The sequence below is a fragment of the Lentinula edodes genome (assembly GCF_021015755.1).
Source record: "Lentinula edodes strain Le(Bin) 0899 ss11 chromosome Unknown C8R40scaffold_1, whole genome shotgun sequence".
NCBI classification, from domain to species: domain Eukaryota; kingdom Fungi; phylum Basidiomycota; class Agaricomycetes; order Agaricales; family Omphalotaceae; genus Lentinula; species Lentinula edodes.
Genome location: NW_025764307.1, coordinates 1,056,745 through 1,075,704, shown reverse-complemented (window position 1 = coordinate 1,075,704; position 18,960 = coordinate 1,056,745). Strand labels below are relative to the sequence as shown.

At 46.1% G+C, this 18,960-nt stretch overlaps 6 protein-coding genes across 6 annotated transcripts; 2 read left to right on the top strand and 4 right to left on the bottom strand.

The window, feature by feature from the left end:
• Positions 1-15: 15 nt before the first annotated feature.
• C8R40DRAFT_1077189 (P-loop containing nucleoside triphosphate hydrolase protein) lies at positions 16-2,312 on the bottom strand. Its single transcript, XM_046226972.1, has 9 exons — positions 2,077-2,312; positions 1,962-2,029; positions 1,497-1,907; positions 964-1,082; positions 783-914; positions 620-729; positions 394-543; positions 198-340; positions 16-145 (listed from the first exon to the last, which is right to left on the bottom strand). The coding sequence occupies exons 1-9, from the start codon at positions 2,223-2,225 to the stop codon at positions 135-137; spliced, it is 1,293 nt and encodes a 430-aa protein (XP_046092352.1). The 5' UTR covers positions 2,226-2,312; the 3' UTR covers positions 16-134.
• A 541-nt stretch (positions 2,313-2,853) lies between these two features.
• C8R40DRAFT_1031348 (uncharacterized protein) lies at positions 2,854-4,693 on the top strand (the record flags this gene model as incomplete). Its single annotated transcript, XM_046223164.1, has 10 exons — positions 2,854-2,977; positions 3,201-3,261; positions 3,312-3,405; positions 3,453-3,617; positions 3,668-3,821; positions 3,874-3,923; positions 3,973-4,266; positions 4,315-4,465; positions 4,518-4,556; positions 4,611-4,693. 10 exons carry the CDS (start codon positions 2,854-2,856, stop codon positions 4,691-4,693), a joined length of 1,215 nt encoding a protein of 404 aa, XP_046092351.1.
• Positions 4,694-4,743: 50 nt separating this feature from the next.
• On the bottom strand, positions 4,744-7,699 carry C8R40DRAFT_1031896 (von Willebrand factor type A domain-containing protein; the record flags this gene model as incomplete). The annotated part of the gene is made up of 6 exons (XM_046223211.1): positions 4,744-6,261; positions 6,325-6,450; positions 6,510-7,139; positions 7,192-7,250; positions 7,307-7,546; positions 7,597-7,699. 6 exons carry the CDS (start codon positions 7,697-7,699, stop codon positions 4,744-4,746), a joined length of 2,676 nt encoding a protein of 891 aa, XP_046092350.1.
• Positions 7,700-8,024: 325 nt separating this feature from the next.
• Positions 8,025-9,975, top strand: C8R40DRAFT_28068 (dicarboxylic acid transporter). Its single transcript, XM_046234578.1, has 12 exons — positions 8,025-8,232; positions 8,289-8,296; positions 8,358-8,372; positions 8,421-8,460; positions 8,519-8,790; positions 8,847-8,989; positions 9,048-9,068; positions 9,125-9,141; positions 9,196-9,314; positions 9,369-9,415; positions 9,467-9,601; positions 9,656-9,975. Exons 1-12 carry the CDS (start codon positions 8,210-8,212, stop codon positions 9,698-9,700), a joined length of 885 nt encoding a protein of 294 aa, XP_046092349.1. The 5' UTR covers positions 8,025-8,209; the 3' UTR covers positions 9,701-9,975.
• A 1,165-nt stretch (positions 9,976-11,140) lies between these two features.
• Positions 11,141-16,228, bottom strand: C8R40DRAFT_1164658 (uncharacterized protein; the record flags this gene model as incomplete). The annotated part of the gene is made up of 7 exons (XM_046230537.1): positions 11,141-12,106; positions 12,159-12,712; positions 12,769-14,273; positions 14,325-15,464; positions 15,517-15,818; positions 15,871-15,996; positions 16,049-16,228. 7 exons carry the CDS (start codon positions 16,226-16,228, stop codon positions 11,141-11,143), a joined length of 4,773 nt encoding a protein of 1,590 aa, XP_046092348.1.
• A 324-nt stretch (positions 16,229-16,552) lies between these two features.
• On the bottom strand, positions 16,553-18,895 carry C8R40DRAFT_27950 (Arabinanase/levansucrase/invertase). Its single transcript, XM_046234575.1, has 14 exons — positions 18,545-18,895; positions 18,419-18,496; positions 18,265-18,361; positions 18,196-18,212; positions 18,103-18,143; positions 17,930-18,048; positions 17,867-17,872; positions 17,707-17,811; positions 17,602-17,642; positions 17,500-17,543; positions 17,421-17,445; positions 17,133-17,364; positions 16,886-17,080; positions 16,553-16,831 (listed from the first exon to the last, which is right to left on the bottom strand). Exons 1-14 carry the CDS (start codon positions 18,671-18,673, stop codon positions 16,623-16,625), a joined length of 1,338 nt encoding a protein of 445 aa, XP_046092347.1. The 5' UTR covers positions 18,674-18,895; the 3' UTR covers positions 16,553-16,622.
• Between the last annotated feature and the right edge of the window lie 65 nt (positions 18,896-18,960).

Below are 18,960 nucleotides of genomic sequence, written 5' to 3'. Positions count from 1 at the left end.
ACTTTTCGCTCAATATTTTTTGAGGAGGGTTATCATTTCATCGAATACTTAAAATACAAAAGACAGTATAATGGAAAACTCAATTGATAGAGACAACAATGAATGAGGCAGCGAGTACAAAAAGAAGTGGTACTTTATGAGGTCACTTGAGAAGGAAACTCAACACATAAATCGACCGGAGAAAAAAAGAAACGCACTGTAACTAGCAGGGTCAATGTGTTCCGGAAGTTCAGGAACCGCGACCTCGAAACGAGCTTGAATTTGGTTCATGACATTCTGATCCTCATCCGTAGAGACAAAGGTGACGGCAAGACCTTTAGTACCAAAACGACCGGCACGACTACGAAAAGTTGTCAATAATCACTCCAGGTATTGAAGTCAAAATATACCAACCCCACACGGTGGAGGTAACTGTCAGCATCGGGAGGGCAGTCGTAATTAATGACGATATTGACCCGTTCGACATCTATACCACGACCGAAAATATCTGTCGCTACAAGGATACGCTTCTCGAAGGCCTTGAAAGCAGTATAACGTTTGATACTATGTTTAAAATCGTCAGGGGAAGCCGACAGGAGATGACTCGGAATATTGGCGTGGAGATAAATGATTGGCTTACCGTTCCTCCTGTTGCAGACCTGAATGAATACTGATACTTGGGAAGTTACAGGCGACCAGCAGCTTGTCCAACTCGATCGCACGAGCAACTGACTTGACGAAGATGACGACCTAGTTTGATAGCTGGAGAGATAACCTTGAATGACGTTAACGGAATGACTCACTTGATTGAATTCAAGAGTATCAAGAAGGTCATTGATCTTCCTGTTCTTCTCCTTTTCTTCGAGTTTGACGTAGTGTTGTTGAAGTCCGTGAAGTGTAAGTTTTGTTTCGTCGTCAACAAATATTTCCAGAGGCTGAATGCAAAACTGAATGAGTGTTCTGCAGCGAGCATTTCGGACCTACGTTGGACATAAATTTCTTGCACGTCGCCCGTATTTCCTTTGCGAGTGTTGCACTAAACATCATGACTTGTTTGTGGTGAGGCGTCGCCCGGAAAATTTCTTGAACGTCACGTCGCATGTCTGGTGGGACGATGTCGTGATTAGAATTTTGCTGTCGCAGGACGTGGAAATAATAAAAGAGTAAAAGAGCGACAAGAAAAATAGAAAGTGACGTCGAAATGGCGGCATACGACTTGAAAGAAGCAACAACTTGCTAAGCGCCGGTCGGCCATGCATGAGGTTTCCTTTTTCCTTGATCGGCAATCCTCCAACGACCACGACGTTCCGCTCTTGACAACTCAGCCTCTACCAAAGCTATGCCCAACTACAACAGAACCGAATTTATCCAATGAATACCATCACCGACGAAGATTGTATGAAGATTGAAAAGCCACATTGCGGAAGTCGGTGCATCGTCCAATGTGCGATTAAGCAAGACGAACAAAGATGATGATGGATGATGTACGTGCGGAGGCCGAAACTCGTATGACTAACCAAGCTGTTCCAGCATCTTGTCGCATTCGTCCAAGACAAAGTGCTTTACATTCTTCGCATCTAGAACCTTGTCCCTGGCCAGAGCGTTCAATCTACCGGGTGTGGCGACGACAATATGCGGACATTTTGCCTTGTCACGTAAAACTTCAGCGTCTTTTGAGACTGGGGTACCGCCATAGAAAGTACTGATTCGAACGTCGGGCATGTATTTGGCAAATCGGGTGTATTCGTTTTTTATCTGGAAAGCCAGCTCACGAGTGTGGCAAAGCACGAGCACGGAAACCTGGCCGTTGATAGGTTCAAGCTGCTGCAGCGTGGCAAGCACGAAGACCGCAGTTTTTCCATGACCCGACTTGGCTTGACACAACACATCCATTCCAAGAACTGCTTGTGGAATACATTCTTGTTGAACTGGGGAGAGAATTGTTAACTTTCTTTTCATCGACTGTTATTATTTTAAGCTACCTTCTGAAGGGTGCTCAAAGCCAAGGTCACTGATAGCACGCAATAATTCAGGCTTCAACAAGAAATCCCTAGAGCCAGCATTAGGAGATAGAGAGAACAGCAATATATTACATACCGGAAACCAGTCGAATGGATGCCAGAAAAATTCTTTTTGTCTTTGTCGTCTCCGTCGGCGGCACCGCTGACAGCACCATTACTGGTGGCGGCAGGAATCGGGATGTCGTCCTCGTAGTCGATGAGATCTTCGTTGTCGGGGGCGCTCATTAGTGGAAAAATTTGGTATGGAAAAAGTGCAAATGAAAGGTGGTGGTGTGAAAGAAAAGGTCAACGAAACAAGTTGAAGAGCAAAATCTTTCAGTGGCATCACGTGAGTGCCAATGGCTGTGCGTGCCAGCGGAGTTACAATTTCTGTGCTGCAAATTTGTTTCTCTTCACCACGATGGACGTTGCAGACACCACCAAAGATGACACGGAAATTACCCTCGGACGTGACCGGGATAGAGAGAGGGACAGAGACCGTGAATATGACAGAGACCGTGACAGAGACCGCAGGGATCGTGATCGTCGAGATAGCGGTGTGTACAACAATATTATGTTTTGACGTTCGCTCCTCATTACACTTCGGCGTAGGTCGACGTCGAGGAGATCATTGGGAGCCCGAAGAACGTCGAAATGGGGATGTGAGTAAAAACTGAGTTTGGCCAAGTAGAGCTAATGAACCGGTGGACAGCGTCGCCGGCGTTCTCGCTCCCGCTCTAGAAGACGCTCGGCTTCACCACGTCGACGAAGCCGACGCTCTCCCTCTCGCTCTCGGAGCCCGCGGTCTCGTAGTCGCTCCAGGAGCAGAGAGCGCAAGGGCACCGAATCTTTTGCTCGTTCTTTGGGTGGCCCCATGAATGCAGAGCACGAAGAGGCTGTGGAATTCGCTAAAATCAGCAAGAGAGAAAATCGCGTCTACGTTGGCAATCTCAGCTATGACGTTAGATATCGCGATCTCATGGAATTCATGAGGGGAGGTGGGTGGGGGATCTTTTGTATATTTGAGTTTGTAGTGGCGAAAGAGAGAATGCCGTTGACATGAGTGGACGCGTTGTTCTTTGAACGCCTTCGTTCAATTTGTCCAGAGAGGCAACGACTGTGGTTTCTGTCCCGAGTTGCCGAGGGCGATTGTTCTTTTTTTGTTTGGAAAATGGAGATGTAGAGAGGATATTGATGGGATTTTCTTTTTGGGATTGGCAGCTGGAGAAGTTCTATTCGCCGAAGTCTTGGTGACGCCCATGGGAGTTTCTAAAGGATGCGGGTATGTCGAGCCCATGTTCGTCACCCATGTGCTCAATTTTATCTACATAGCATCGTGGAATTTTCATCTACCGAGGATGCGCAGCGTGCTATCCGTGAACTTTCGGAGATGACACTACTTGGACGACCGGTCTACATTCGAGAGGTATGATACTTCTTTTGTCCTTCATACAGCGAGCTTAGACCACACAGGATCGTGAAAATGATTCTCGTTTTGGAGCTACCCCAGTTCCTGGTAAGATGGGTATGGCGATGGCTGGGCAGGGCTTCAATGCTCCACCTCCTCCGCGTCCTGCTTCTCACAACCACTTTGGTCACACTCAAAATAATCCCGGCAATCAACTTTACGTTGGAAATGTAAGTTCGTTTGACCTTCCATTCATTTTTACATCAATTTTGCTTTCTAGCTCCCCTATCAGGCGGGATGGCAAGACCTCAAGGATCTGTTTCGCACAGCCGGAAATATAATCCGTGCGGACATCAACATTGGAGCGGATGGTCGTCCCAAAGGTTCTGGTACAGTTGTATTTGAGACCCCCAAGGACGCTCAGCAAGCCATTAGTGAGTAGTTACATATTTTTCCCACGAATTTGATTGATTATCCTCATCATAGGCATGTATCATGGCTTTGACTGGTATGGGCGCGTTTTGGAAGTCCGCGAGGTATGCAAACACCAATGGGTTTCGATCTATATTAACTGCTTGATATCAGGACCGCTTTGCTGGTCTGACTGGACCAGGACGCGGAGGCTTCCGTGGCGGACTTCGCGGTGGTTTACGTGGAGGCTTCAGAGGTGGCTTCAGAGGTGGCATGCGAGGAGGTTTCGGCGGCGGACCCGGTCGTGATTTCTCTAACAGAGATTTATATGCAGACTACTCAGGACCCGATCAACATGGTTCGGGTTTGAGAATGGATAACTATGGTGGCGGGTTTGGCGCCGGTATGGGTTATCCAGGCGGAGGTTATACCGAACCCGAACCCAGTCAGCAGATCATGGTTCGCAACGTACGTATAGCATTGCTGATCAGCGAAACTTTCTCACTTTGTCTACAGTTGCCATGGTCCACTGCGAATGAAGATCTTGTCGAGCTGTTTGAAACCACGGGTCAAGTTGAGTTGGCGGAGATTCTGTTTGAAGGTACTCGCTCCAAGGGTTGCGGTGTAGTTCAATTTGCGCAGGTCACAGAAGGCGAAACTGCTATTGGTGAGTGCCGGCTGGTCTTGCGTACGACCCATTCTCAATGCTTCGTTCGTAGCAAAATTCCAACAATATATGTATGGCGGCCGACCCCTGGGTATGTTTTAATTTTCTTAATGTCTTCTTGTCACCACTAATTGATCTCGCGAAGACGTTCGGTTCAATGACCGCTGGCACACCTTTACCCCGTCTGCTGCCAAGGGAGGTCAACCTGCTCCTATTCAAACAGACTAAAATTTCTCCGACTTTCACTTTGTCAAATACATAAATCCCGAAAGAGTATATCATATGGTTGTTATTAAGGTTGTAGCTCGTTCAATCAAATATTCGTTACCCCCAATTTGCAAATACTCCAGCGATTTATACACCAAGTCATCGACCAATTCTCTCTGGTTCCCCAGTTGTATCTTGATATATGCCACTGACAGCGCTGTTGCCCATGTCTTGTGGTCCAATCCACGCGTTAATGGTTCACTGTACGCTGCATCACCAACTAACAAGCGTAGCTTATCGTTGAGATTGTATGATCCGTCAAACTGCTGCTCCTTGACCAGGTCCACTATTTCCGGCAAAATTGGAGGAGGAGGAGGAGGGGAACGAGTTCGAGGCGGGATAGGGAGAGATGATTGTTGGATGTGAGGAGGGGCGAAACGTACAGGCACGAATTGCGGGGCAGGCCCTCCTTGAGTTTCCTCAGCGATAGGAGAATCACTCCAATCGCTTTTTTCTGAATTCCATCCAAAGACAGAACTGATAGTTGTAAACGTTCTTGCGCTATCTGAACTTTGATACCCTTCATCAGTGTTATCGCCATGGACAGTAGTGGTCGATGGAGAATGCTCTGGCCATTCGCCCGGCATCGTGGTGGATGAGCTCGTGGGTGCAAATAGTGCTGTCAGTCCAGATATAAGATCTGCATAGAGAGTCCTCAACGGTGAGCTCAGAGACCCAGCTGTATTGACACCGGAAGCGGCTTGACTAGGTGACCGTGAGCGACTGGCCGCAGGTTCAGGGGTCCAACTACCAAAGTCACTCCGACGTCGCCTCCCACGACTTGCAGCTCTCCCTGATTCAACAGCAACAAAGGATGTGTATCGACTGGCAAGCTGATATGTCTCACCCAAACGAATAATTGCTGCCTCGTGCAGTTCCTTGAGTGCAGGAATGATTCCTGGACTAGGAAGATACGACGGGAGGGGCGCACGGCCCATGTCATGTTCTTGAATGAAGTGCCAGGCTGCAATTGTGTGGATAGCTGAAAGTCCTGGCTCCTCGTTAGTCAATTGAACACCTCGGATGGGAACACGCCACTCGAAAGGTTCGCCTGTGTCATCGAGGTTACCTCGAAGAATCACTTCTACAGGGACAGCAACTCTCTTTAGACGAAGGATCGCGTATACTGTGAAGCGTACTCCAGCATGAATATCGCCTATTTTGGTCGGTGCTTGTTGGAGAACAGGGAAGGACCTAAGGCGAGTAAGCCTTTGGGAAGATGCATTATTGGAAAAGAAGACTGAATTCGAGGCCGAGGCGATATATTCTTCTGAAAGACCCCAGTCGATCGTGGCATTCTTGATGAAAGGCGTTCGACCTGCACGAAGTAGACGAGCACATTTCGAGGTGATGCTTTCCGCTTGATGGGCAAATAAGCATACACCATTTCCTGCTCCAGCAATTCCTTCGCACATTGCCGTTGAAACCTGTTCACCTATGCCTAGCACGTAGACATGAAGGGGGGCAGACGCCGATGCACTATCGGTCGCATTCTGGACAAGTCTTGTCGTATCATCGATTTGATAAGCCTAAAATAGTATGGTGCCAGTAAGCATATTGTAAATTTGAGGACAAGAAACAAATTCTCTGACCTCGCCATCTGTCAAAAGGAAAATCGCAGTCGCTATGTCTGAACGACGGGAGCTCAGGACATTCCGCATCGCATTAAGAATTTCAGTGCCTCCAAAGTTTGCATCCATACGTTCAACTAGACTTGTCTGGGAATTGAAAAAACATTATTAGCTTACTAGGTATTGTGAAAGCATATGTATCATACCGCAATGTCAAGCGTACGCTGGCTATAAACTTGACTGTCATCCCATAGACGGTCAGTATCACTCCCAAAACTAATTATATTGAAGAATGTTTGACTTTGTGGAAGCATACGAAGGAGCATCTCAAGAGTACGTTTAGCAGTCTCGATACGAGCATTCGCCATGCTACCACTTCTATCAACAACGAATATGTATTCCTGAGGTCGGTTCGAAACTAAATTGAACTTTGGAACAATCGCCAACTGCAGTGCTAGACTGGCTTTACGATCGGGATCGCCTTCAAGTTCTGCAAAGCATCGAGGGGAATCGAGCTTCTCAGCCTCTATGATAAGGACGAAGTCACAGTTGAGGAAAGTTTTGGACTTGAACTTGACCGTCGCTCTACGTCGTGATGGACGATTCAGGTGAGTAGGGTACTGGCTGGAAATGATTTCGCCTGCGTGACTTGGACTATCAATCTTTAGAATGCGCCCGCTTGTTTGAATATCAGTGGTAATGCGAACTCGTGTCTGTGGGGACGCTTGAGAGGAACCGACGAGCTCCAGTGGTAGTTCGCCGTAGCGTTGACCAACATGCATGGGTAGATAAAAACGAATTTGGTCGGTGTCCTCGTTCATCAGGTTCATCACAAACTAGGATAAAACTTAGCAAGGGACGTCAATACTTGTGAAATACCTCGCTTACTACGAGCTTGGTTTCGACCGTCTGGTGAGCCGGGATGGAGCCGATCGATATGGTGAATACTGTCCGACAAATTTAGTTGTTTCCGTTTGTGTAGATGGCAATGGGGCACACGAACTATCATCTGTGACCCATTTCAGGAGAGACGCTTCTCTGCCCTCTCTGACAGCTCTCTCAAACTCTTCCACAGCTGATTTGTTATCTCTGGAAATGCCTTTAATAATTCGCCCATCATCGAGTCGCATCTCAAAAGCACAGATAGCTGCCGATGCTGGCACTGGAAAATAGTATACTGCTTTATTTGTGGCATGCTCAGATGGATTGAGGAACGATTGAGTCAGGGTTACTCTCGCCGATACTGTCCGTTCATGTTAGTCACGATAAATGTGGCGTTGACTGCACACTCACTGTCAATAATTGAGGAATTCACGCGAACCTCTTCGAGAGGTAAATGAACCAAGTCGCCGTTTGCTACACCGCTGTTGTGAACGATACCACTGGTTGAATCCATGTAGAGGAGATGTATGAAGAGTAGTAAGAAAGCGATGCATTTCTAATATAGAGTATGAAGACCACGAAGCTAATCAGCACGAGGAAGAAGCAAGCAGAATTCGCGACGTGCCTCCACGAAAACAGGCGGTTAGTAGCGTAAACGGTAAAATCTGAAGCACCCGAGTGACCTCATCTCATGACCTCTACCGATAGAGCTTTATAAATCTAGGTCAAAGCTGGAATTGAACACCCCTTACCGCTGTTCATTCTACAACTCTCATTCTATTGCATTTTTTCGGTCGAAAAGCTAGTAGTAACCGTGGTAAATTCAATGAACATTAAATCCGAGCAAATCCGATAGCTTTGTCGCGTTGACAATCGCCCGAAGCGCCGAAAACCTTCCCAGAGTCTTGACTTTGCAGAGCTTGCTATAAAGTGCTGTCTGTGAGGGGTGCGGCTAACCATTATAAAGCCCTGCGGCGCGTATCTCTCACTCACAGAGCTTCTTCGGACTTGCTTCGCCACAATCATGACCACTGTATATCCGTTCTGGTGAGCTAGTGTAGTAGCTATCCATCTCACAAACCATTGCTAATATCTGCTTCCAGGCTTGGAGGTTCGCAATTAATCCAGAATTTGCCATCGCAACTGCTGATTATAGTTTCTTCTCGTGTCAGGCGTCGCGGCATCCAGTGCGTGTGTAGATACGAAGAAGATATCTTCTCTGACTTGTTCCATAGTGGCCGCTTCGTGTACGCATCCTCTGGACCTAACTAAGGTGTCTGTACAGCTATTTTTCGATTATCAAGCATTGTTCCCTCATTATCACTCATGCCAGTCGAATGCAAACCATTAAAGCCGCCGCGGGAACCAAACCTCCTTCCATGTTCTTCGTCCTACGCAAATCTATCGTGTCTCAAGGTTTCCGTAGCATATACACTGGCCTTACCGCTTCGTTACTGCGGCAAATGTCGTATTCTCTAGTGCGTATTGGGGCCTACGAAGAAATGAAGCGACGATTATCGCAAAAGGGCAAGCCTTCTTCGATACAATTGCTAGCTGCTGCATGTCTCGCCGGAGGATTAGGCGGAATAGCTGGAAATCCTGCAGGTTGTCATTTTAGCTTTTCTTTCCAGGTTGTGTACTGAACGTTCCTTTTTTTCCAGATATTCTACTCGTCCGGATGACCAGCGACGTGATCAAGCCACAGGAGCATCGGTTTAATTATTCAAACGCGCTTTCTGGCCTTGCCAATCTAGCCCAGCAGGAAGGTTTCAAGGGAATGGCTAGGGGTCTCGGGACTAATGTTGTGAGTTGCACGGCTTGTTAGTGCTTCCTCTGTCTGTTCATGAATTCGATCGCTCAAGACTAGAGCAATGTTGATGAACGTGAGCAAACGTCCAGCTTGAGCAGATAACGCGACTAAGCATATTCTTATTTATAGGCATCTCAAGTGGGGTCGTGCGTTGTTTCTGCCGCTTGTATAAACTACGAATGACTAGACGAACGTGCTAGATACGATCTCTTCAAGTCATCCCTTCTGAACAAAACTATCCCTGTTTTGGACTATCAACTACACGACAGCCTTGCGCTCCACACGCTCGCCAGTCTTCTTGCAGGAACTTTCGCAACTAGTTCGCGTTCATGCTAATAATAAGTAGGTTCGTGCTAACTGATCTCCCGTGCAGCTGTTTGCTCTCCTGCAGATGTTCTGCGGACACGAGTGATGACCTCGGTAGGCTATCTTCCAGACTTTGGACACGCTGATTGATGGATGTTGTCGCAGACTTCCAAGGATAGTGTGCTCCATATATTAAAGACCTCCTTACAAAAGGAAGGTCCGAAGTTCCTGTTCAAGGGGTGGACACCGGCATTCATTCGTCTAGGGCCCAATACTGTCCTGCTCTTTGTTTTCTTTGAGGTATATCATTCTCTTCCAATCCTATTATAGTCAACTCTTATTGTAATTTCACAGCAACTCAAGAAAGGATGGAACGCAATAGCAATAGAAACAGCTTGAGTTATGATTAATATGGTTTGCATTTATACTGACCGGACTATCTAATATATGTATCATATCCCTATCTGCAATTCCTTCTAATTCTCAGTAGATACTTATTATGTAGAGCGTTTCGTCTCATTAGATTGACTCCGTCTTCCGTTTGTTAGTTCATTCTTGTACATATACATTTAATGATCGTAGAGCAGTCCTTCCATCCAAAGTTTCTCATGGGAAGACAAACTTTTGCAAAATATGGGTCACTCAATACCTTCAGGCTGCATAGCTAGTTTTGGATAACAAGTTCTGTGTACATCATGTAAAGTATGCTCGAGCGTTGCCCTGAACACAAGTTCATGAAAGTCGAGGAGTGAGATGATTACGGAAACTTCTTAATTCTCCCCCACTCCTGCCAAAAATCGACATCTGGTTTTGGCGGTTGACCTCCGCCCTTTTTCTGTCATTCTACCTTCAGCCTACTACTTTGTGTTCCGAGGTAGAGGCATTCTGGGTCAGCCTAGGGTTCCTGGTGTGCTGGTCCGATGCTCAATGCTAATTGCAAGCTTTTCCTGTACATGAATACTTCGAGTGGTCTCGGCCAGGCTAGTGGTTCGCCAACTTTGCTTAACATAAGGCTAATTTCTTGATACACATAAAAACCATTCATTGCTCGATTCATCTTGTTCAATATGAGTGTATTTTGTTCTTGAAATTTATGATACATGTTTTGAACAACAAAAATACAAATATATAATACGTTGAGTATGTGTATCAAGAAATTAGCCTTATATTAAGCAAAGTTGGCAATCCACTAGCCTGCCACCTCACTCCTGTAATTTATTTGTTACATGACCATCTCTGCTTCTACTATCTGTAACATCAAAATATGTTCAATTTGTCTGTAAATACCTGTACACAATAGCCCCTTGTTGAATCAGGGTATGCTAGCCTCTACAACATAATTCATGTTTTGCACTATGGTGGCCCACTTCTCCATGGGCAATACTTAGATGGTATCTGAAAAGTCATCTGCAAAACCTGTATTTTAGGCTAAATAGCCGAAAGCAGCTCAGAGTACTTCCCAGCAGCAAAAGCACCCAGAGCAGGCTTTGATTTTTGCTCTGGGTGCTTTCGTTGCTAGAGAGCGCTCTCCAGCCAGTATCCTTGCTCTGGCAAGTATACAGGTTTTGCAGATGCAAACAACATACACCTCTCAATATGGAGGGCAGCATATATATGCATGTCATAGTGAATTTATTTGCCAAAGTCCCTGCCACCATTACAGGTTTGAATTGAAGAAACATATATACTTATTGCATATTCAGTGAAATTAAACCCAAGCAAGGGGCAGTCCACAATAGTGGAGCCTAGAATGACATGATTGTCTTAAGTTCATGAGATATATATGTAAGTAAAGCTATATAATGCAGAAAATACCTTGCTAGAGACTGTGTCAATGATCTATACATCGTCAATTTCTGGTGCTTTGTTACTTGTTTTACCTTCCTTCTGTTTCTTCGGCTTCGGCTTCCGTTTCTTCTTCAGTGACTCATACTCAACTCCAACATCTCTCAACCTCAGTATCTGAATTGCTTTCTCTGCAGCTGCGAGCCTTACCTCTTCCTGGGTCGCCTTGCCTCCATATACATCATCTACCATAGATCCTTCCAATTCGATGCCATCTACCAGCACAGCACAACTTATTCTCCCTCTCTCCTTCTTGAAATCATATTTGATCTTCTTGTGAATTGCTTCCGGGTCCGCATCCGGATCAGTTACCGTTTGTGTCGCAGCCCACATTGACAACCTCGATACAGGATGAAGAACATCAAGATCCTCCTTCACTATGCGCTCGAGGATTTGATATAGACCCAAGCTAAGCATCACCTCCCGCACAACGTCCATGTTGCCTTCAGAGTCGAGATAGACCGCGCCGAGGATGCTCTCGATCATATCGCTGAAGAATTTGGGTGCTTGGATCCGGGTCAATGCAGCCCAAGGAAAGATAGGTCGTTCATTCTTTTCTAGCTCCCGAATAATTTCAGCCTCAAATTTCAGAAAGCGTTTGTAGGTAAGATCTTGGTCATCGAGGATACGAGTACTGGAGTGGAGAAGACATTTGAATAGATGGACCGTGTGTTGCTCTTCCTCTAGAACAATTTTCTGTTCACCCCTGTACCGTTTTTTCTTGCTGCTAGTACCCTCCTTATCCTCTGCATTATCATTCAATGCATAAGCCTTCGGCATCTGTGCTTTCACTTCCAGCTTCGATTTCAAACACACGAAGGCCAAAATATGTGCGTTGACTGTTGCACTCTTCCGCAAAAACATGTGCCCCGGGGAGTATTCTTTGGCTTTCCCGTTCTTTCCAGTAGCGTAGAACAAATAATCGGTGACAATCATGTCCAGAACTGCGTCACCAAGGAACTAAAGAAGAATCAGAAGGGCGAGATGAGAATATGATAACGAAAGTATTCACCTCCATGCGCTCATAGGAAATTGTACCATGATCCTCTTGACATGACGGATGAGTCAGAGCCTCCAAGAGGAGTGTAGGCCTCAGAAAAGTGTACCCTATGATTTTCTCCACATTGGACAGTTGCGGGGGAAACTGAATTTCTTCGGATGGTGAAGTTGAGGTGAAGGATGTGTACATCATGTCTGCACGCATGAGGACACTGATTATGCGGTCCGGTATAGGAAGCCAAGACTCAATATTCAATTTGAAGAACCTGGCGCATTCATATCCAAGGGAGAGGCCTCCATGAACATATGCAGCACCAATTAAAGATTCAACTACATCTGCGAGAACTTTAGTTGAAAGTTGTTGTGAATGCTTTCCTTTCTTCTTTTTCTTCTTGTCCTCGTTTTCTTCCGTTGAGCCATTCATCGAAGGGTTTAACAAAGTGTTGATCATCGCTGACTCCGGCGTATCACTGTTTTGAACCTGCTCGGGAGCATCTGAGATCTGTTTTTCCGATGGAACAGTTTGTGAGAGATATAGCGGCTTCCACTTCTTCCCAACTAAACGATCTGGGAATTGGAGGGTTGATTGATGCGTTTAACAAGGTAGAAAAACTTATACTGACCACGGATGATCCACTGATAGAGCTCCCTGCTTACATTTTCTTTGGCTAGCATGACGTTCGACACTGAATGGTCCTTTCGTTTTGTCAAGTAGCCTTCTGGCCAGAGGGGATATTCGGCCAGCAACTGTAAGGCTACAACCAATTTCAAGACCGTGTCTCCCAGCGTCTCGTATCTCTGGTAATTTTTAGGTTCCTGAGATACGGGAGCACACATCGCCGTGATTAGAAAAGAGTTCGGAATTGTTGACAAAATAGAGCTCTGAGTAAAGAGATTTGTTCGAAGTGAATCAACTGTTAAATTAAGAGCAAGTGCACGTAGGACGGATGGTAACAGAAACGCGTGATTAGTCTCTGCCTGTGAGAGTAGTGGAATGCTGGCGTGTTGAGGAAGGAGGAAGAAAGATGGTTGCGATGGCGCAGGCCCAAATCGGGGTAAGAGGAAGTTGGTCCGCGGGTGGAAGGATCGAACCTCGAGAAGTGGGTACCGTATCTGAACGTCTTCAGAACGTGCATATCGTTCCAAAAGGGTGGCTTCTTCTTCCTCGTTAAGGGAATCCCATTTCCATTGCACAAACTCGTAGGCTTTAAACGATGAGGACCCGTTGTACACCATTCCAATATCACTTGGATAATGGAATATCTCGCCGAATGTGAGGGCGGGGATTGTGAAATCAGTTGGAGAACGGACCGTTGAAGCCGTACCGTCAACATCCATCCGATTGTGCTTCCACCATGCTCGGCGAGCATTCCATTGAGTAAAAGAGGTTTCTGAAGGATGAAAGAACAAGTAAGCGAAATCCGTGTCATCCCATTTCATGCGAGACCCGTTTATACTCCAGAAAAGCATACGGGTGTATTCTCGTACTTCCAAGATTCGATCATCTAAAGCGCCGAGCTTACCCAAGGGCTCTAATAGAATATCTAATGTTTGCAAGGAAGGATGATACAACTTCAGCTCATCAGCCAAAGTCAATAATGGAGGCCGCCTTCGAGTCAACATCTGTATTGGAGGAAGATTTCCGACCATCAATCGGGAGACGAACCAGCCTCCTTGCTCTTCTTCAGGCATATCGGGGCCCCAAGGATCCATCTGTAAGGATACACTGGCCATGCCAGTACGTTTCTCGATTGCTTTTTTGAGCTCCTCGATCTCCGGGTCCTCATCAACGAGCGGAAGGAGGTTTTCACTAAGAAGCCCTTTTTGATAGAGAACTTTGTAGGTTTCGAATGCTGCATGGCGATGGGCAGACACCTTTGTTGTATAAATTTGCGGGGTACGAAAGACTCGAAGATCCTGAGGTAGAACTCGAGGGAGAGTCACAGTTGATGCCCAAGGACCAGCGTAGGTGCTTGATGTGTGGTGGTTATTGAAGGAATGCCATCCAATTGGATAATCTGGAGGGTCTAGATCATACAATGGTTGATATACAAAGTGGCCCCGATGAGGCATCACGGCGCAAAAGTGATTGAGGTGTGGTATCGCCGACTGGAGAGTGAGTAATGCACTATGAAATCCATTAGGTCGAGAAAGTTGTTTGTCATAAAATCAAGCGTACCCCGTTGACTCCACACGAAATGGAGGAAAATCTTCGTTATCTGCATCATGCTCATTCTCTTCCATCGCTAGGTCTCTCGAAGGATCCATATACCTAGCTACCATTTCTTCCTCCAGCTTCTCCCATTTCAGCACGTTCCCTTGATCCACACTTCCTGTTTCGAACATCATGATGAATGTACTGCGCTTTTTTCGAGCTCGACCGCGGCTCTGTGCCCATGAAGCCATGTTGGGGGGATGATCCCAACGAATGACACACCCACAAGCCTGGACGTCAATCCCTTCTTCTGCAACAGCAGTGGAGATGATAAGATTTTTGTCTCCTAGTTTGAAGTCCGTGAGCGTCTCGTCCTGAGATCGTTTAAGAAACTTTCGCGTGATGTCTAGAAATGCATGCCGTTGACTATTATCGGATGCCCCAAGCAGAGAACCTACTTCAAACTCAGATTTAGTGACTGGGTGATGCTTTAACAACTCTGTCAACGCAAGTACAACGTCCCGGCGTTGTACAAAGATTAAGCCGCTGAATCTTTCGTTCTCTTTCTCGGCATCCTCCTTCTCGCCTAGAAGGCACTCTATAAGGGCTGTGACTTTGTCAGACTGATCATCGATGATATCGTCGGTATTGTAAGAAACAGGTGTGATCATAATTTGGTTGATGATACCCAGCAAATATGCTTTCTCCTGGCTTTGCCAGGAGGGCATGACATGCTCCGACGACTGTGATGCCTTCTTCGCCTGCTGGAGGACTTCTGCAACATACCAGTCTGCTGCCCAGACACCCACTTCCCTCAAGATCTCTCGCGCGGATGAAACAAAGTCTCGGAGTCCTTTATGCGTGAATGTTCCTTGGCTTGCCATGGTTTTCGAGAGTTGCTGGTCGATACGACGGTATTCTGCTGTGTGGGGGTCTAATCTGGAGAGTTGATTTCGAAGGGATTTTATATAAGGGTCGTTGTCAATCTCAAGGTGTTCAACGACAGATTCGAGTGAAGCCAAGTTGGTGGAGAAGGGAAGATTCATTGAGTCTGTAGAATTGTACATGACATGTCGGAAGGCAGGTCGGTGCACAAACTTTTTCAGCTCCGCGCGGGAGGCTCGAGGAGACACGATTTTACAGTCCAGATTTGTTTCTATTATCCTAAGTTCAAGTTCCGTGTCAGTGAGATAAGCATCCTCTAATTTACACTTACCGGAATGATTTGTCAACATTTCCACCAAAAATTGGACTTGCGGTAAGACCCATAATCATTGGGCGTTCTCGACTCTGTCTACTCATAACATTGGCAAGACTTGGATCCCTTGCCGGCAAGGGGTGATAGAATTCTTGCATGATTCGGTTGTATGGATCATCGTTCACAGCATGGTGGGCTTCATCAAAAATAATGAGGCCGATATCACCCATGATGATATAGCCGTGGCGCAGAGCATCTAAAAGAATCTGAGGGGTCGAGACCATGACCTGGTGAGTGTTCAGCACTGCTTTCCAAAGACTCTAGTTAATATATTATCAGTTGAAGTTGATTGACCGTCAATCTGATACCCACAGCGTCCTTCCACTGGTCGGGCGCTAGCGCCCCTGTGATCTGGCCAACGGAGACGTGCAAAGCACTTTTGATAACGTTGCATTGTTGCTCACACAGTGCAACAGTAGGTGCAAGGAACCACGAGAGCTAGCAGATTATTCGTGAATATGGGCTCGATGAACAGGAAAAAATGACGAACCTTCCTCGTTTCGCGCTCCGCCTCATGCTTTATTCGAAGCACGGCAATATGCGTCTTTCCTGAACCAGTATCCATGGCTATGATTATGTTACGACGCAGGCTCTCCTCAAGCATTTCTTGTTGGTACCCTCTTGTTTCTATAGAATCATGCTGGGCACTTGGGAGGTCGTTCTCGACCATTTTTCAAGAAGAGTTTGTGGACAGTTGAGCGAAAGTTATAATACAATGAGATATGCCTGGGGGATGTACTTCAAGTGCACAATAATCAAGTTGGATGGGAGGGTTATATGTATACGGAATCGCGGGCCTAAGGGGCCTTCATATCAACACCAAATCCTAACGCAGTTACTGCGGAAAGAAGAAGACACACATATGAGCTAGTCAATTCATCTACATGATACTGGACTTACAATAATCAGGCCGATAAACAACACCGTCATGTCGAGGATGGAAAAAGGACAAAAGGCCGAAAAGTCTCACGCATTCAACAAGAACCTGGCTTCCGCAGGCGCAGCAAAGGTATCCTATGTAGCCGGATACGATAGTCACAGATAGATTAAGTTTGCCCAAATCTTTACGTTGTTGTATATACAATGATCTTATCAAGATCTCCAGCATAATTTGCCTGTCCACTTGAAAAAGTGAGGATATTGGCACCGTTCTTAAGAGTCACCTTTACGGGCACCGACTGGATGACATGCCCTCCTCCGGAGCTAGGCTGCTGTATAACTACATTCGCGCCCCCATTCACCGATAGGGTGGTGTTCCTCCAAGTAGAATCTCCTGGTGATCACGAATTATGAATGATAAGTAGTCACTGTCATGGTTGAAGCGTACCATTGGCGTAGTACAATGATATCCATTGAGCTTCTCCGATTCCTAGTATGTTGTTCAGAGTCAAAGTTCCTCCATTTCCCAAATATCCAACAGCTTCTCCTCCCGAGTACGACGAGTCGGTCAAAAGCTCTGATGATCCGCCCAGGGTTCCACTTTCAGCCTCATACGTTGTTCCCGTTGCAATTGTGTATGTCCCTGGGTTAATAGTTATTCTCAGGATCTTGTGCATTCAAAGTTTCATCCAAACCTGCTGCCAGATCAACACTCCACACATCGGCTTCCACGATTACAGGTAGTCCAGAAGTCCATGATAGGGGGAACCAGATATATGTGCTACTACCTAACGCCGAGACGTCCCACCGGTCACCCATATATATTCCATTTGTACCCAACAGCATGTCGTAGGCGTTCTGGGAGTAATAAGTATTCGTATCTTCGGGTGCGATATCGACTTGAGCGGACCAGGGACCAGCGAGTGACTGGATGCCACGTGTTCTAATGAGTGATTTGTGTGCAAGAAAAAACAAGGACGAACGGATGCTGTGAATACTTTGTTGGGACTATAGAATATGCTTCAGTCGAGAGCGGATGAAGAAACTACTCATTGTGCGCACTTTGGATCCCAACCTGACGTATGAGAAGCGATAAGATAGTAAATCTGGAAACATTTAGCTCGTTACTTTCCACAGAGTTGAAAATTTTGGACACGCTCATACATCATCACGTTTTACAACACCCGGTGCCTCCAGAGTAGCGCCTGCCGATTGGGCGTCATTGATATCGAGGCCCTGCACTATAAAAACAAAAACGAGATTACTTACCTGTCAAGACGCTTACTTGTTCGGTGACGTTGTAGTAGTTGGCATCCAACATGCTAATCTTGAAATCCTGGTTGTTGTCAGAGGCGTAAAGAAGGTAAGCCGTGCCTATAAACATTTAGAAGGAGACAGAACAACATTGGTAGATGATTGAGGTATTCACCGTCATCTGTAGTACGTGAAATGGATTATGACAAACACTGCGGAATGGGAAGCGAAAGTTTACCATCAAGGAAGAGCCCTTCGTCTCTTGAGTCCGAACCCAAGGGCTTCCAACTACTTTTGTACGTGTAAGGCCCACAAGGAGTTTTCGCTGTAGCAACTCCGACCATTGCTGCACCGTAGCTAGATTGTATGCGTTCAGCATATACATAGCATCGGAAAATCTGAGCAACTTACTTGGATGTATCAGAGTGGAACCACATAACATATTCCGAGTTCTGAGAATTCAAATCAAACATCCCATGCGCATTTGATGGAAGGACAAATTACCTTGCTATTGAAGATTACTGTTGTAGACGAAAGGTTAACTTTGGAATAACGTTACTAACTTATATATACCTTTAGGACGCTCGACAACATCCGAAGTCGAAATCATGGTTCCGCTAATAGGTGTCAAAGCATCATTTTGACGGGTCCAGGTCTCAAGATCGGTCGACTACAGACGAATTATGAAGGGGGGACGATCTCTTGAGAGATCAAGAGAGGTACACACTGTATAGCATGAAACTGCATGGAATAACGTGCTGTCGAGAACTTTGTCCTCTCCGAACCAATAATAGGTCGAGTCCACCTACCTACCAAGTAAGATCACCATAGTAGATACTAGTAAGAAGCATGCCTTCAGAAAGCCTCCGCCATGAGCCTGGATGACATTTCCTTCAGTATCAGTCCAGCTAGCTCCCGGTACGATGACAGCTGCTTGTGCGAGCGCGATCGTTGAAAGAACGGAGAGCAACTTGTAAGCCATGATCGGTTCCGCAGGGTTTGAACCCAGGTCTGGTGTTCTTTATACCACGAGAATTATTCAGGACACAAGAAGTGTAGGCGGACCAATGTCGGATGAACAGGGAAAAACCTTGTGGACCATCGCTTTATATGAGGTATCATAAGGACGCGAAAAACATATGGCGTCGAAGATTTTTATATTTGAGTGGACCGGACGGAGGTTCCAGTGTCATGCGTTTCGCCGTTTATGCTTGAAAGGCAAAGCCACGAGACTGATGATTGTAGAGATCTTATCTTATCTTTCTGTGT

What these genes read in the sequence shown, in the direction of transcription:
- C8R40DRAFT_1077189 (XM_046226972.1), bottom strand. Translation starts at nt 2,225, where the DNA reads ATGAGCGCCCCCGACAACGAAGATCTCATCGACTACGAGGACGACATC. An exon ending in CAAGATGCTGGAACAGCTTG is followed by an intron (nt 1,083 to 1,496) that starts GTTAGTCATACG and finishes TCGTCCCACCAG; the next exon opens with ACATGCGACGTGACGTTCAA. An exon ending in AGTTACCTCCACCGTGTGGG is followed by an intron (nt 341 to 393) that starts GTTGGTATATTT and finishes AACTTTTCGTAG; the next exon opens with TCGTGCCGGTCGTTTTGGTA.
- C8R40DRAFT_27950 (XM_046234575.1), bottom strand. Translation starts at nt 18,673, where the DNA reads ATGGCTTACAAGTTGCTCTCCGTTCTTTCAACGATCGCGCTCGCACAA. An exon ending in ACAAAGTATTCACAGCATCC is followed by an intron (nt 17,365 to 17,420) that starts GTTCGTCCTTGT and finishes CGTGGCATCCAG; the next exon opens with TCACTCGCTGGTCCCTGGTC. An exon ending in ATCATTGTACTACGCCAATG is followed by an intron (nt 16,832 to 16,885) that starts GTACGCTTCAAC and finishes CGTGATCACCAG; the next exon opens with GAGATTCTACTTGGAGGAAC.
- C8R40DRAFT_28068 (XM_046234578.1), top strand. Translation starts at nt 8,210, where the DNA reads ATGACCACTGTATATCCGTTCTG. An exon ending in AATAGCTGGAAATCCTGCAG is followed by an intron (nt 8,791 to 8,846) that starts GTTGTCATTTTA and finishes CTTTTTTTCCAG; the next exon opens with ATATTCTACTCGTCCGGATG. An exon ending in GGACACGAGTGATGACCTCG is followed by an intron (nt 9,416 to 9,466) that starts GTAGGCTATCTT and finishes ATGTTGTCGCAG; the next exon opens with ACTTCCAAGGATAGTGTGCT.